The sequence below is a fragment of the Anabrus simplex genome, chromosome 1 (assembly GCF_040414725.1).
Source record: "Anabrus simplex isolate iqAnaSimp1 chromosome 1, ASM4041472v1, whole genome shotgun sequence".
Lineage (NCBI taxonomy): Eukaryota > Metazoa > Arthropoda > Insecta > Orthoptera > Tettigoniidae > Anabrus > Anabrus simplex.
The window spans coordinates 94,291,835-94,309,559 of NC_090265.1; the positions used below are offsets into that span (position 1 = coordinate 94,291,835).

Sequence of the window (17,725 nt, forward strand, 5' to 3'; positions counted from 1 at the left end):
ATGATGTGGTGATTTGGGGTGAGGATGAAGTGGAGGTTCAAGAACAGTTAGACGCTATAAATAAAAATATTGAAGAATGGGGATTGAAGATAAATGTGGAGAAGATTAAAACAGTGGTGATGAGTAAAGGCAAGAAAGAAGGAAAAGGAATTATCAAAGTGGGAGATAAGAAATTGGAAGTAGTAAAACACTTCAAATACTTGGGAAGTGTACTGTCTGAAGATGGAAGAATAGATTTGGAAATTAACAGAATAATACGACTGGGGAGTGCTTTCTATCAAAAGGTGAGAGGACTAGTATGCAACAAGGATATGCCAATGAAGGCTAAAGAAGTTATGTATAAAGCTTATTATGTTCCTATAATGACATATGCAGCAGAAACTTGGACAATGACTCAGAGGGATGAGAACAGAGTACAAGCAGCTGAAATGAAATTCCTGTGAAGTATGGTACAAAAAACGAGAAGATACAGAGTAAGAAACAAAGATATATGGAAAGAACTGGGAGTACAGAAATTAAAGGACAAACTGGAGCAAAACAGATTGAAATGGTTTGGACATGTCAAATGGATGAATGAAGTAAGACTACCAAGACGAGCACTGGAAGGACGGATGACAGGGAAGAGAGGACGAGGAAGACCAAGAATGCGGTGGATGGACTTGGTGAAGACTAGTATTAGATAACGAAACTTGGATTGGAACATTGTGTCGGAAGAAGAATGGTGGAACAACAGAACAAAGTGGAGACGAATCATATTTGCTCCCACCCGGTGTCAGCTGGAAATGAGAAAATGATGATGATGAGTACAGAAGATACAGAAAGCAAGACTGAGATGGTTTGAACATGTAAAAAGAATGGGAAAGGAACGGGTAGCAAGAAGGGAATTGGAAAAAGAAGTTAAGGGAAAGAGACCAGTTAGAAGGGAAAGAGACCAGTTGGAAGTGAGAAGAAGATGAATGGATCAGATTTGGAAGGACATTAAAGAAGCTGGATTGGGTGTGATGGTAGTAATTGAGTAGGAAAAGTGGAAGGACAGAAAGGAGTGGGGGAGGCTTGTTAACCACACCCGGGCGACTGGAGTGGGACGTTGATGATGAGGCAGGGGAAGAATGGATGCAGTGTGGTTGCTGCCATTAGTGTTCATTACTATTAGGTTCTGATTACAAGACAACCTTTGATTTTTCACATGGAATTCTGAGGAAAAATCGTCTTGGATTTGGATAAACATGGTAATGCGGCCTTCACACAGGTCACTACCCATCATTGCAGCCGAATGGACTTGTTTTCAAGTGGTTGGATAAAACACACACGCATTTTGATAACTCATGTAAACATATGAGATGGACATTGTTTATACATTACTACATATACAGTGAAACTTTGTTAAGAAGCTTTCCAAGGGACCACACCACGATACTCCCACGTGGCGCGTCCCCGGTGGCGGATAGGGGGGTCCTAACCGGCTTGCCGGCGGACTTGAGGGAAATAAAATACCTCTCGCGGACCAAACACACTACCCCCTGCGGGTGGGGGACGCACATGTAGAATACACCCGCGGTATCCCCTGCCTGTTGTAAGAGGCGACTACAAGGGGCGACCAAGGGATGATTGAATTAGAACCATGAAACTACTCTTTATTCGTACCATCATGCGGGGAACACAATGGGTTGCATGTACTTGCGAGTAGTATCACTAAATAGGTATGAAATAAGTTTGTGATTAGTTGCAGTAAAAAGCCTGGCCTGGTGGATTCCAGTACCCGTGCGTTGTACCCATGTGAGCAACACCGCGGGTCTGGGCGTAGCCTGTGAGTTGTACCACTATATGAGCGGCACCGTGGGTCAGCGTTGCCTGTGATTGGTACCCACTATGTGAGGAACACCACGGGAATACCGGCGCCCGTGACTAGTACACCTAGGTGAGGAACCTTACCGGTTTGCGTTGGCTATGAGTGGCGCCATTGTGTGAGAAACACCATAGGTCTGCGTTCCCTGTAGGAATTGCAATACTTGTGAGTAGTACCATCTTGTGTGGACCACCGTGAGTCTTCGCTACTTTTGATCAGTACTCCAAAATGACAAATACCATGGTTCTACTTTACTCGCGACATGTACCATTCTGTGGGGCCTTAGATGTGAATTTAGCACCCATTCAGACATCAAGCAACATTGTGCTTTATAAATGGTCCCTTGGTCAGTAATACTCCAATTAACTACCTTCTTTTTGAGTCTGATCCACTGTTTATGTTTGTTTGTTTGTTTGTTTGTTTGTTTGTTTGTTTGTTTGTTTGTTTTTGGTTTTTGTAGGGTTCATGTCCATCCATTCATTCTTCATGACATTTTTTATTTTTTTATTTTATTATTTTTTAAATTTTGGTCAGTGGATGAATTTGAATTTTTTGTTATTTCATTTCGTACCATTAGAGGCCGATGACCTCAATGTTAGGCCCCTTTAAACAACAAGCATCATCATCATCATCATCATCATCATCATCATCATCAAGGGACCACAAAGAAGAAAAAACTTCTTAAGCAGGAAACTTCTTAAAAGGGGTAATGCCCGAAAACTTATTCTGTACTTTGAAATACATGTGAAACACACAGATTATCATGACATTTATTTTTAGAGATAAAGTAATTGAACATACTGTATTATAAAAATACTTGGTAAGAGAAGTGAACATATTATATAAAACCTTGCACAAGAGATAAGATGAAATACTAAGAATATTAAAACAGTAGATGGTAACTGTACATTATGTAAATTCCATACTGTGTTAGACATTAAATATATTTCCAAATACAAAAGTCTAGGCTCCTATGTGCAAAAGAAATTGTCCAGGGTTGACTGTTTTAGGTTTTTACTGCTTTCTTGAAGTATAAAGTGCCTCAGTTTTTCAAGACAGATGCTTGCCTCGCTGCAAGATGGTCTTGGGGGATTCTCTTCCTCAACCACCACCTCCTCCTCTTCTTCTACTTCAATCTCCTCATCTCCTGCCTGAATTTCCTTGCAGATCTCATCGATGGTCTGCTCCTTGCAAATGATTACCATACCATCATTGGCAGTGAAGTCGTCGAAACTACTGGCAATCTCCATCTTTTCCTGTATAGTTTTCCAGCACTCTGGCTCTTCATCACCAACTTCCATAACAATGCTGTTGGTACCACCACTGAAGCCTGCTTTCTTGAAGCAATTTGCTATTATTACAGACTCCACTGAATCCCATGATGAGGCAGTGAAATGCATTGTGTCCAAAAGAGATGGTTTGTAGATGGGTTTGCCTGCTTCCATGCGTAGCAGCATATGGCGCACAACTGATTTTTGGTACATCTGCTTCAATACCTTGATGATTCCTTGGTCCATGGGCTGTAGTACCGATGTAGTATTCAATGGAAAAAATTCTACCTTGATGTTCCTTAAATGGGGCCACTCGTTGGGATGAGCAGGGCAGTGGTCCATAAACACCACAATATTCCTGTTCTGGCTCCCCATTTTGGCATCTAATGCCTGCATATACTCTTCAAACAGGGAACTTGTCATCCAAGCTGACTTGTTGCTGGTGTACTTGCACGGTAAAGTCCTGACATTTTTTGAAACAACGTGGCTTCCTAGACTTCCCTATCATCAGTAGAGGTAGTTCATTCCCTATTAGCACCAACCAATACTGTAACTCGCAATTTACTGAATTTTCCCCCGTGGCAAGATTCTCCCTTCAAAACTGTTTATTCGGGATAAGCTGGAAAAAAAAAAAGTGTGAATACATCGCGATTAAAAACGTTGCAAGGTTTGTAACTGCTTATTTTAGCAGGCAGAACTGTTTTCTTCCATGCTCCCCTTTGTTTTGCACATACTACTCTCTGCTTCGCCACAAATTGTTTTGTAAACAATACCGGCTCGATTTTTAAAGCAGTCCAGCCACCCATTCGACGCGGTGAAAGATGCCTTTAATTTGCACACAATTTCTTTGGCTTTCTCCTTCACATTAATCCCGCTCAAAGGTATGTCTAAACTTCGCTGCTGTTTAAACCATATTAACAGAGCTCGTTCTACTTCATCGTACTTTCCAGATTTAAATTTCTTGCAATTTGCTGGAGTATTCTCTGTAGTAGCCAAGATCTCTCCTTTCTTCGCTATAATGCCATTCAAAGTAGACAGCGGCATCCCCAGCTCCTTCGCTAAAGTAACACGGGAAAGTTTAGATAACTCCTCTTTCCTTCTAATCTCCACTTTGTCTTTAACACATTGCAGACCGGGTGCCCTTCACTCCATGCACAGCCCTGTTCCTGGCCACTTTCTAACTACCTCCAAACTGGAGTGTATGCATTAAAATAAACTGTCAGAACTTCACTAGCCTTTGAAGGACTACTGTGTTTTTTTCTGGAGGCCTTTCTGTAAGAGTTGTTTTACTGCAGGTATTTGTTAAAATCTATTTCGGCTCATAGTTTTCAGAAATATGGGGGTTTCTGTTATGGGATCGGTAGGCCAGTAATTTTTCAGACACGATTTCTTCACCTGCCCTATCATTATACACAAAGCATTTTTAAAAAATTTCCTGCTGGTGACATTAGTCCACTATAGTCTTTTAGGGGATACGTTATGACAATGAGATATTCTGCTTATAGTATAAATTTGTCTGCTCAGCTATATGCTGAAAAAATGTCCTGTTACTTGTCCTATGTTTCCAGGTCCATTAGGCCATACCTTTATACCAGCAGCACCTTCAAAACCTTCTAGCCTAGGTTCACTGTAGTCCATAACCCAGTTATCAGAAAATACTACATTATTTACAATATTTAGAGTATTTACAGCCGTAACACAGTTATCAGCCTCGTTTTGTGCCACGTGAGTTCCGGACCTTGAAGATAAGGGTATATCCTCGTCATCACTCGAAACATTCCCGTTAGAGGGTATTTCATCATCGAACTCTAAGAATTCAGCATCCCTTGGACATTCGGAGCCTGTATCAACACATAGTTCATGAATAATTTCATCCCTGTCTAAACACATGCGATCCCTGGGCGCCGTCATCTTGCAGACTGCATGGTTCTTTAAACTTTGTAAACATGTTGTCAGGAAGTGCAAAGAAATGCTCTGATATGAAGAATAATCAAAAAGAAATGCGACTATCGATTGTGTAGAACCATACATAACGGAGTTCTGTCACCCATGACTTCCAAATAGTTCTGGTATATCTCAAAAGATAACACTAAACTTCAGTCTGCTGCTAACACGAGATAACTCGGGACCGGTCCGCAACGCTCGGCCAGACTAACACGAGTTTTCCTGGGACCGGTCCGCATTGTGTTAATTGTTAGTGCCTTTTGCTTGATCACTTTCCTCTGAGTTCCGTTCATTTTCACTTAAAACGTTTGTACGTTGATATTACAAGTACAACTAACTTCACTGACTCCTATTCGCACCAATTACGATGCTACACTACTCTTGGCAATCCGTAGCTTAGGCTTACAAGATGAAAAGACAAGATGTGTACTACAGTTCGTTAGCATTAGGTTTCTATCTTCCTCACAACTCCCGACACCTGCTTCAAGTTAACGGCAGCAAATGGGAAATCCGGCAACTTATTATTAGAGATTCTTAGAACCTATTCATAGGTCTATATTGCCCCTGTATTCCTACTGGTTGTCATGGCAATGGGCGTAGTTTCTGGCTGTTTTCGCAAGTTCCGCATGGACAAGCCGGTATTGAGTTTATTTTCCCGCTTTGATCCTCTTCATGCTATAGGTAATAAAGAAAAGAAACGCAGGTTCGAAGTTACAGAAATTATCTCATGGGAAAGTATTGGGGTTTAAAGATAAAAATTTCATAATGTTCCGCATTGAAATGTATCACAATGAAATTGAAATAATAAATAAGGTAGTTCAACCTATTCAATACAAATAAATACAAAATGTAGTGTTACATTCCTATTTAATTATAAGTGGAAGCTGTACTGGTTTCGACCCCAATCCAGGTCATCATCAGCCGAATAAAACACAAAAAACAATGCATAGGTAAGAAAGAAATTAAAGATCAAGTCCCCACAAAAACAGTTGAAGAGGCAAAATAAAACAACGGGGATAGACACTGTAAAATTCAGAAGAAGTAGAAGGTAAGTAACTTAAAAGAAGCAAGGCGCAATCTTCTGAACAGCAGCATAGCACACGCAAAGTTCGGCATTGTCTCATAATGTTTACGAGAAGCGGAGAACAGTTAAATGAGCCAGCTTGCATACACTATCAGGCACGAAGTCACAACACAATCCAACAAATGTGAAGATGCAAAATCGTGCAGAAGGTGAAGACGAGTAGCTCAGTTGAAGTAAATTGCCAGCTCCCGAAGATCAGCACGACGTATTCAACGTCAGGCACTGTGCTTTCAAACGCTGACTGAACTTGATGAATAGCTTAATGATCCCGTATTTGCTTCGGTCGCGAAAATGTACATAAATATATATACATATAATACAATTCAATATAATTGAAATATGTAACTAGGATCTTGTAGATTTTTTAGAACCGTTCTAAATAATCTAGAAGATCCTAGTTACATATGATGATGACCCGGATTGGGGTCGAAACCGGTACCTATTCCAGTTATAATTAAATAGGAATGTAACACTACATTTCATATTTATTTGTTTTGAATAGGTTGAACTACCTTATTTATTATTTCAAAGTATTGGGGTGTTTCGTGTGAGTGATAAAGGCGCTGTAGCAACACTAGCTCATCTAAACGTAAACCTGAGGAGAACGCAATACAGTACACGCCAAGCTCTCAAGTCCAACGCAACCCTAACCACGACAGCAACAATAATATATATCAGCATACAGCTATAGACCAGGAAGGAGCCACCACTCTGCATCAAGTAATACTTACGTACAATCAAGACCACAACTTCCTCCAATATTTACATATAATATTCCACTCACAGCTGCACATACTTACCTCCGTCTATATAACTGGGTTTTGTTAACAACAGAGGCATTTCACCACATAAGTGGAGACATTTAAATTTACAATAAGTCTTCCTAGAGAGCTATATCACTGTCTACAAATGCAAGCACTGATTTATTTATAACATTGGACTCAAAACGAGAACAAAAATACCCGCAAGACGTATACATTAATTTCTATGAAATGTTTTACATTCATTATTTTAAAGGATTTTGATTTTAATGTGTACTGTATATTTCAATGTGTTTAATGTATTTGTAATTTAAATTCAAGCTTAAGTTAGGTTCCATAAACAAATTCTAGTCTTAAGGAGACAGCTCTATACCTAGGTACCTGAATTTGGCAATTTGGACATGATGCTTCCGCATGGCATCTCTCTTTAGAAAAAGGCATACTAACTAATGCATGACACATATGTAAAAGGTATGCATGTACAGCTGATGATGACTAAAGTCGAAACCGGTCCTGTAAGCTAACTCTTACGGTAATAAAATTGTATTGATAAGGTGGAACATTTTCTTGTCTATACATAAGTGAACTATCAATACGGAAATGAAACTAGTAAATCAAGAAACTAGTAAATCAAGAACAGTTTCTTTCCCCGCAAAAATGTTATTTTATGTCTCCCCTTCCTTGTGCTTCTTTCTAATAATGCTATGTAAATATTATGAGTGACACGATAATACAATGTTTAGCTCACATAAAGGTAAAAATAAAAATAACTTTAAATTTTATGCCGAAACGTGGTATTGCAATGTCTCTTCGTGCGCGTGGCCGTGTGTCAGGCCCCCTCCCACCAATATCCAGCTGGTTATAAACATTCGTTCAACTTTGTAGACGATCAGGATCTTTCAGCCGGCTGCTTGGCGGCATAATGTATATCAGCTGGCAAGTCGGCTGTTTCCTACATAGAGTCAGGAAGTTTCTTTGTTTCATAATAGTTTATTTACCTTACTAATAATGGACACGGAAAATCTTATCAGTTTTGTTCCAAAACATAATTTCCTCTGTAACAAGACTCATAGGTATTATTGCAACAACAACCTAAGAGAGAATGCCTGGATGGAAATAAACACGGAAATAAAAAATCAAACAGGTTATAATATTCAATTTTGTGGTAGATTAGGCATATACGGTACTTAGTATGTTTCACAATTATTGTTGACCTTATTTCAGAATCACATTATCATGTTGGAGTCCATATACACTACGGTATGTCTGTACGATAATTGATATGGCTTGGAATGTACAGTATTAACTGTGAACTATTTTATAAGTGGAATTCCCTATGGTTGTCGTACATGTATTTCTAACGAACAGTACGGTAATGCATAAGAAGCTGCTGTGTTGTGGTCAAATACATTTTTCGGTTTTTAATTAATGTTGAGGCCTCCTCGATTAATGCCTTCACCCTATCGCGGCACACAACTTACTTCATTAAAGTTTTATCAAACCAACCATTGCGTGCTCTGTGTTTTCCATGTAGAATCCCATTCGATTCCGCTTGATGTGAATGGCGGAGTGGAAATTTCGGCCGATGGTTTAGATTTGATTCCACAAGGTGAGAGTGAGCATCTGGTGTTTGTGTTGTCATAGCGTGTCGTCATATGGCCTTAGCAAGCCCGGAGAGGCTCCATGACAGGCGCAAACGGTCTAACACAGGATTCAACTTGCGCGGGCACTGGAGGGTTCTAACCATGAGCTGCTTTGAGTGGACGTTTTCTATCTCTAAAATTTGAACTGTTTAACCAGAAAATATATATACAACAGAACACTTTAAACAGGAAAAATATATATGTTAATGCAACCAATCAAGGGAGCAAGAATATCACACTTCTTAGGCAGGAAAACTTCTTAAGTGGGAACTACTAAACCAAGTTTGACTCTATTGGTATTATTATTTATGTAGTTATGTCCAGACTTTATTTGGTATAAATCGTGGTATTATTATTTGTGAGGTAATGTCATGAAACATCTGCTGTATTTTTATTAATATGAGTTTATTTAATGTAAGAACATGTAATTAACAGTTTATTACCTGTATATATGATGTATAAATCCAATGCAGTGTTGTGCAATTCACGGTAATAGTCCAGGACAACGTATCTTCGGAATCAGAGAGTTACAGAATATTCCATTCATTGTAAATATGTTATTGGAGACTTGAAATTACGAGAAAACATGTTGTGTCATATTCTTCTAGAAGCCTGGCCAGGCAGTGGATATAAAGAGGCAGTTTTGAGGGTTGAGTAGAGTTGTTTTAACAAGACTTGTGTTAGCCGAGTGTTTGAAGTCAAGTATGTGAATTGGTTAGGTTGGTAGTTGGTTGTGACATGCTGCTGTAGCAGTCAAATGTTTATGATGGCTGTTCATTAGTGCGTGTGTGTAAAATATGTAAATAACTTGTAAATTAAATAGTGTACACAATTGAAAGCATTTTGTGTGCATCTTTGTGAATACATCAATAATCTGTACTTTTTACAGTACAGCCCGAAATGGTGGAATTTTATCATGATTGTGTTGATAATTTTGAGAGATCCTTCTCATTAGATGGAGGCTTTTCCTTGAGAATTCAACCAATAGTAACAATTTAAAAAATATTTTCTGTTTTGGGAGGAGTTGGATGAGTATTAATTATTTTTTGTAGCTTGTGATGTTTTACTAATTATGCTTCTTTTTTGATAGATGGAAGCAGCCCGCAAGAATTCTGGAGAAGAACAAAAGAAATTCAGTAAAGAATTGAAAAATGCACAGGAAAACATTAGAAATGCAATCAGGCGACTAAAAGAGGCAAAGAAGAATGTTCAGGCACACAAAGAGGAAAGAGACACTTTAAATGCTGAACAGCAGCAGCTTCTCAAGGAAAAAACAAAACTAGAACTCACCATTAAAGACTTGTCTGATGAGGTTATGGGTGACAACACATCTAAGGTAGGTTTCTAGTTTGTGTGTGTGCAGGGCTTATATTTTTGTATAAAACATTACATCTCATCCCTCTGTCTTGCAATATGGTTCTTTTATTATTTTATAAATATCTGATTATAATTTACAGTAGGCCTACAGTATACACAAAAAAATAGTGCATTCCTCGTTAAGACGTTTTCGCTTAGCACATTGTAAATTCGAAGTCCCGATTCCCATTGTATTACCGTATTTACGCGATTAATCCCCGCATATTTTAAAAAAAATTTGAGGCATGAAATTGGGGTGCGGGTTTTATTTGTGTCAGTGTTGGAAACGCGCTCCTGGCTCACCTAATTTTCGATATTGGGTGTACAGTTAATGCCTTGTGTAACCGCAGATGGAAGAAAACTGCCCCCATATGTCATATTTAAACGGAAAACAATTCAGACTTTTAATTTAAAACTTCCTTTACATTTAAAAACATATTTTACACAGTAATTTAAATTCAAAATTTCTCCGTGTCACGGTAGAATGCGTCTTCCGGAACGTGCAGGGGTAGCTTTCCGCACTTCCACTCCCTTTGGCGTGTTGACAGTTTGTTTCATAGCTGCTAAGATCGAGTGAAATCGTAATTCTTTTGTATTGAGCGTTTTAACCTGATGAGTGACGCCCGCCTATAGGCGGGCTGACACAGCCGGTCCAGCACTGCTACGCCCATCTATAGACGGTGAGTGAGAACTTTAATTTTCCGAGTTTCCCAGTTCACTCTCGAGTGCCAATTTGGTCTCTGATATCATCATCATCATCATCATCTAGGTATTCTGCCTTATGGCAGGTCTTGTCATGGGATGTACCTCCCACTGTTGCCTGTCCTACGCCAAGTTTTTCATGTCCGAATATTTATTTCCTTGGATATTGTCCAACATTTGATATTTTTTCCTTCCTCTTCCTCGTTTGCCTTTCACCATTCCTTCTATTCCTTCTTTTAGTAAACAGTCCCTCCTCAAACAATGTCCGATCCAGTTAATTTTTCTCCTTCTAATGATTTGTAATATACATCGTTCTTCTTGAACTCTTTGTAATACCTCCTCATTCCTTACCCGGTCTTCCCATTTCACTCGTTCTATTCTCCTCCATACCCACATCTAGTGCCTCCAATCTTCTCTCATCTTTCTTTCTCAATGTACCGAGCTCGATAGCTGCAGTCGCTTAAGTGCGGCCAGTATCCAGTATTCGGAAGATAGTAGGTTCGAACCCCACTGTTGGCAGCCCTGAAAATGGTTTTCCGTGGTTTCCCATTCTCACACCAGGCAAATGCTGGGGCTGTCCCTTAATTAAGGCCACGGCCGCTTCCTTCCCACTCCTAGCCTTTTCCTGTCCCATCATCGCCATAAGACCTATCTGTGTCGGTGCAACGTAAAGCAACTAGAAAAAAAAAAAAAAAACTTTCTCATTGTCCAAGTCTCTGCGCCATACAGCACTATACTCCAAATGTAACACTTAGCAAGTCTTTTCCTCAAATCTGTGTTTAGTAGTCCACAAAGTAATTTTGATTTTTTTTCTTAAAGCCTTCTTTTGCTGTGGCAATTCTTTTCTTAATTTCTGTCGTGCAATACATATCTCTGATCATGCTTCCCAAATACTTGAAGTTACTGACTTGCTCTATTTCTTCTCCCCCTATACTACACCCACCCACCCACCCACCATTATTTCACTAATCTTTTCAAGAATGGGGGTTTATTGCATAAATCATGTATGGTGGTAGGAGGTATATGTTCCAGCCAGCTACTCAGGGTAAAAATATCAACTTAGTCCATAAAAATCTGTTAATATAATCGTAGGTTCCGTTGAAGAGTAAAGACATTCGCATATCAATCATTCAACCCCCCCATAATCATGCAATTAACCATGATATCAATCATATCATCTCATAGATTCTTACTATTAGCATTTATACTATCTTATTGAAAAATTGAAAACCTACAACCTGTTTTCCAGTCAATGACCGGGTCAGGGATGTAATGAATGAAACATATATAGGCTGTTATTACACTGGGGTCGCCACTCCCAAGGTGATTTATTAATGAGTCATAAATGCTATGAAATTATAATGGAGAGTGTTGCTGGAATGAAAGGTGACAGGGAAAACCGGAGTACCCGAAGAAAAACCTGTCCCGCCTCTACTTTGTCCAGCACAAATCTCACATGGAGTGACCGGGATTTGAACCACGGTATCCAGCAGTGAGAGCCCGACGCGCTGCTGTCTGAGCCACAGAGGCTCCTTATATCTTATGACTACATATAATTACCTGTTTTCAGAAAGAAAACGCATAAATGATTCTAATTCTAGTTTATTAGCATGCTAACATGATATCAAATAAAATTGAATCAAATTGAGGGCTGTAGAGAAAAGAAAATGAAATTATGTTACATATTTAACTTTACATAAATTATTTCAATTAACATAGTTGAAATTGGATATACTTTATCCTTTCATTCATAACTTGTCATTATTACTTTGTTGAATCATTTCATCACTTTTGCATACAAATAGTTCACGGGGTAAATGGGGTTAGATTCTTTATTTCAGGTGGAAGTAGGGATTCTTCATGTTTAGTTTGGATTTTTGTATTAACTTTTTCGAAATTCGAGATAATCAATAAGTTTCCTGAATGTGGTATCAAATTGTCATCACACTTTAAATTGCTATATCTATAATAATATCAAGTAAATATTGTCATATTCATTCATATATGCCAGTAGAAATCAAATATTTTATCAGTAAGTGCCACTAATAGAATAACCAATCAGTTCAAACTATGAAAATCGTGCTCTACGATTATATATTTATGTGCTACCATAATTAAAATAAACTCTCATATCATTTACCGCCGTGCCAATACTACGTTGTAATTCAATTCACCAATCTACATTCACACTGTGAAACATTTATTCTGTAAGGCGATGTTCCTTAATATCCCTATATCTACTCCATAAAGTATGTGAGATTCAATTAACCTTGCATAATCTCTCATGTTGTACTACCAATCGACCTTTAATCTCCTGGAGTGTATCTCTATATTCATATGAGCATGACCTAACCTCGCTGCTTGCATCTTATTTATCATACAATAACCGTAACTAACACATAAATCCGTAACATCTTCCAACCATTGCTCACACAATGAACAATTAATATTCTCCAGTACTATCATTACTTCATAATTCTCATATATCTCTTCTTACAGACTCATCTGCATGTATAAATTCTCAACTCATTTCTTCTAAACAAGCTCTTTGTTACGGTTTATTAGTCCATCGACGACATATTCTTCTTATTAAGCGCGAATTCCCAATATTTATTCCATTTCTTCTTATAATACAGTCATGATGGCCATGTCTGCCGATTTGGTCTTTTCAGTATCCAGGTTTTATTCTGTAATTCATAGACTCTCTTCTTGATCTCGCCTAGTTCAATGCTAAATGATCTTTCCGAGTAGATTGGTACATGAACATCGATATACACATTCCATATATGTTTACAATAACCTAACATCATCTTACGAGTGCGGTATAACTATTACTCAAATTGGCACACGCTTGCGGTTAACTTAAAATTCAGCACTGACATTCACATACTGGCACATATAATTTAATTGTAGGCAATTATGCACTCCTACTATTATATTTCAACAACTACAAATAACTTTGAACTGGAAATTTGGAAACTTATTGCTTATCTCGTCTCGATTGGGTCCTGCTCGTTCGTTATACCATCTCTGAGAAATCAGCTTTGGTCTCCATATACGTCACAGCTGGGCATCGGTCTTGGCAGTCTGGCTTGAGTCATAGCATCTCACGTAGTCCTCCTTCAACAGTTTAAGCCTGTTTCATCATATCACCGGTGTCCATGCAAACAGAAGACTAACATTATTTGGGCAGAATACATAGCTAGATCTTCCATTATAAGCCTAAGAAGTATGAATGGCTATTGGTATTTCTTAATACTTCAAAATTGTGCTCTAAATATATATATATATCCAATGAAGCTTATTCTCCTTAAAAATATCGTCTACTGAACGTTGACTAATGCTTCTAAATAGTATCTTTGCTGGTTTGATGGTATGCAGCCAGTTATTATAATGCAACTGGCCCTTTTCTCCTCAATCTTGTACTAGTCCGCAGCTTTCCTTAACTTCAATATTTCAAAACGAAAGTGGATGCGTTTTCCTCTCGTCTTGGCTTATTTTGCAGGCGTAAATAAGTAAATTCTCCGCTCGAGTGTATATTATCTCTCGGCTTTCTTCTCACATGTTGATAATACTCTTCTTGGCTCGCAGTAAAATTACTATTTTTTTAAAATTCGATCTTCTCTTACAAAGTAGTTAAGAATACAATTAATTCAATTTTTTTTAAAGACCATAGTTGTTCTATCTAGGAATCTCTTTTCTTTCTCACCGGTCTTTATAAGTCTCCGCCTTCTAATTACGATCAACATGCCACATGGATACACTTCATATATATTTGCGCTGTCTGAAGCTGCTCCGCGCCATTTTATCCGCTACATCTCCATGTTAATGATCATCTCAACTGTAACGTAATGGTACAATACTAATATGATTTCTACCTTTTCCTCCAATTATCATACTTTTGGTCTTCTGCCATATTTTGAGCATTATGTGGAACTAATTGTTCACAAATTATAGCTTCTGGAAGTAACTTACAGAGCTTTTTGTAGATGTCTGTGGAGTTCATCTGTGATGTAAACAAACATGGCGGAACAACAATCTAGTTGCTCTTGCACCAATGTTATTTCGGATCAAAGAATTTTTCACTCATTAACCACAGCAGAAAGTGAAGATGGAGATGATGATTTTAATGAATTGTTAAGCGATTTTGAAAGTGAGAGTGATACAGAGGGTGCCAAAAATATTAAATATTGTATGTGTGAGAGAAACAGAGCCTCCTTCTAAACGAAAGAAGAAAAACATGATGAGTTCAAAAGCTAGTTTACCCTATTTTCGTGGTGGACGGATTATTTTTCTCCACCAGACTTTCACGTAACTGTGACAGACTCTGAGAGCCAAGTATTGTTTGATGACAACCCGAAAATCATTGATTTTTTAAAAACTTTTTTGCCAGTTGAGTTGGTGCAGATAGTTGAACAAATCGGCTTCACAAAGAACTAGTAGAAAACATTACATTACATTACATTACGCCAATGTCTCTGCTGTGCGTACTGTACCTGGCAGATCCCAGGGCAACAGCCTCTGTCGGCGTTGCCACAGAGAGTTCGAAACTCTTTCACACGTCCTGGGAGCCTGTCCACATGGTGAATTACTGCGCACCTCACGCCATAATGTAGTCAGATCAATGATAGCTAACGCTCTTAGAGGACAAGGTTATAATGTCTATGAAGAAGTACACGGTCTCTCCAACAGAGGAAGCAACCGACGCATTGACATTATTGCTTTTAAGCCATCCTGTTCTGAAGGTTTCATCATTGATCCAACAATTAGATTTGAGACCAACGAAAACCAGCCGGAAGAGGTCGATGCAGAAAAAAGAAGAATTTATGAAGAAACGGCGGACTTCTACAAGCAAAAATATAAGCTCTCATCCATTTCTGTAATCGGCTTGATGTTAGGTGCTCGAGGAACAATACCTGCATTTTTTGTCAACTTCTGCAATACCTTTGGGCTAAATAGAGATTTTATCTATAACATCGCCATTACCACACTCAAGAAGTCCATCATGATCTTCAAGAACCATGCTTGCGGACCTCAAATAAATGTTTGACATGCCTCACTCGACTGCCTACATTTAACATCATACGAACACATTATCTATTGTATCCACATCCATTATTGTTGTGAAGGTACTCTTTGTCTTTGGGCAACCTGCAGCTGTTGCAGGAAGATTGTATAATAATAATAAATATGTACTTCTAAGAAGTTACATGTATTAGTTGCCTACAGATTTGAGGAAATAATATTAATGTGGGCTCTTTACTTTGTATCAAGATAATGTATGCATGGGCACAAAAGTGTAATTTTGTTTTCTCTCAAAATAATATTGAACATAAGTGTAGTATTTTCCATTTGCATTTAGATTTATAAAGAACGAACATTTGCAAACATTTTAAGCTAATCACCCCACTGATAAGTTAAAAATTGAGGCTTCTACATGTTTTTTTTACATAACAAATGCAAAAACTCAGCACTGAGGTACCAAACAGTCAACTGGTAACTAAGATCTTAAAAGGTTAAGGAACGCCACAGTATCACCTAACAGGCAGTGTGCGAAGAAGCAGAATCTGCGAACACTGGCAGTTCTCTTCGGTGATACCGTCAGTTGGCGAAAAGCGTGGCTCATAATTGTAATCGATTTGTACGCAACATACAGTATTGTCAATGACAATGAAACTGCATTAGTTTTATTTTTTTATTTTTATGCCTAGCCGAATCAGACTTTTTAAAAGGAGATTGAGTCACTGTACTGTGTTGCAATGCAGACAGAAGCGAAAGACTTCCTCTCCTCATCATAGGAAAGTTTGATAAGCCATGATGTTTTAAGGGTATTGGGTAATTTTTGTGCAAATACAAGGCATCTAAAAATGCACGCAGTACAGTAATCCAGTGAGTAAAGTATTGTACTTGTACAGTGGAACCAGCATAGACTTCTTGTCTTTGAAAATATTTTCGTTTTTTCTTTCGTTGCGTGAGGTTATGTTTGTCAGTGAGTTATCCAAGTGAATTATTTGAATACTGTAAATGCACCTTGTTGGATACATTTTGGAAATAGTCCTTTTCCATTGCATTTGGAAGGTTTAAACTGTGAATCAGTGTTAATTGCATGCAGTAACAGATCTTAGAATAATTTTTGATGCAGCAGGTTTGGCATTTCTGAAGTATGATTGGCGGTTAATTCGAAATCACATAATTCAAAGTCCGATTCTTGCGTCCCAATGACTTGCGATTTAACAAGGTTTTACGATATTGCAAGTAGTCCACTTCATGACCGTATCGATGAGTATAATAAACAAGAATAATTAAAGAACCACCTAATCGATACTTAATTTTTTGCGTTGGGCAAAATTAAATAAACATTATCACTCACAGAACATGTTTTGACCGTCAGCTGTATAAGGAAACTTGGATGAAAAATATTGGACAATAAGCAAACCTATAACCTAAAGATTAACGATTGTGCTTATTGTCCAATATTTTTCATCTAAGTTTCCTTATACAGCTGATGATAACCACTAAGTGGTCGAAACATGTTCTGTGAGTGATAATGTTTATTTAATTTTGCCCAACGCAAAAAATAAAGTATCGATTAGGTGGTTCTTTAGTTATTCTTGTTGAGGTTTTACGATATCACAAAACTAACATCCGAGTTCACTGGTATGTCTGTTTCAACTGTTTACATTGCACGAAAAGAATTGTCCACCACCGGTCGTGTTAATATCCGTGTAAAGGAAAGACCGCATGTGAAAGTGTTTTAGACGTGGTGTGTAATGAATTTGTAAGTAATTTAAGAGGATACTAGTGATGCAAGAGACAGCTAATCTTTCGATCTACAGGAAATCGAGCTTAATGCAAGTTCAGATTAATGAAATACCTAGGCCTATTTGATAAATTTCATGTCATATATATTTTATAGTAGTGATAATTATTTTTCAAATATGTTCAAGCAAAGCAGCTACATCCGTAAATTTACACGTTCATATTTGCGTTAAGACCCCGTGGACCTCGCGGAGTGATATGAAATGTTTGTTTATGCGTATGTTACTCTTTCAATGGAAGGAATTTTAGTTTTTTTAATGAGCCTTCTTAAAATTAGGGTGCGGGGATCATTTGGCAGC

At 38.1% G+C, this 17,725-nt stretch overlaps 1 protein-coding gene across 1 annotated transcript in view; it reads left to right on the plus strand.

The window, feature by feature from the left end:
- SMC3 (structural maintenance of chromosomes 3) overlaps positions 1–17,725 on the plus strand; it is a 311,725-nt gene that overhangs the window by 89,299 nt on the left and 204,701 nt on the right. Inside the window, exon 8 of the mRNA XM_067156456.2 lies at positions 9,640–9,885. Coding sequence (XP_067012557.2) covers positions 9,640–9,885 — 246 coding nt within the window. The remainder of the gene's footprint in view (positions 1–9,639; positions 9,886–17,725) is intronic.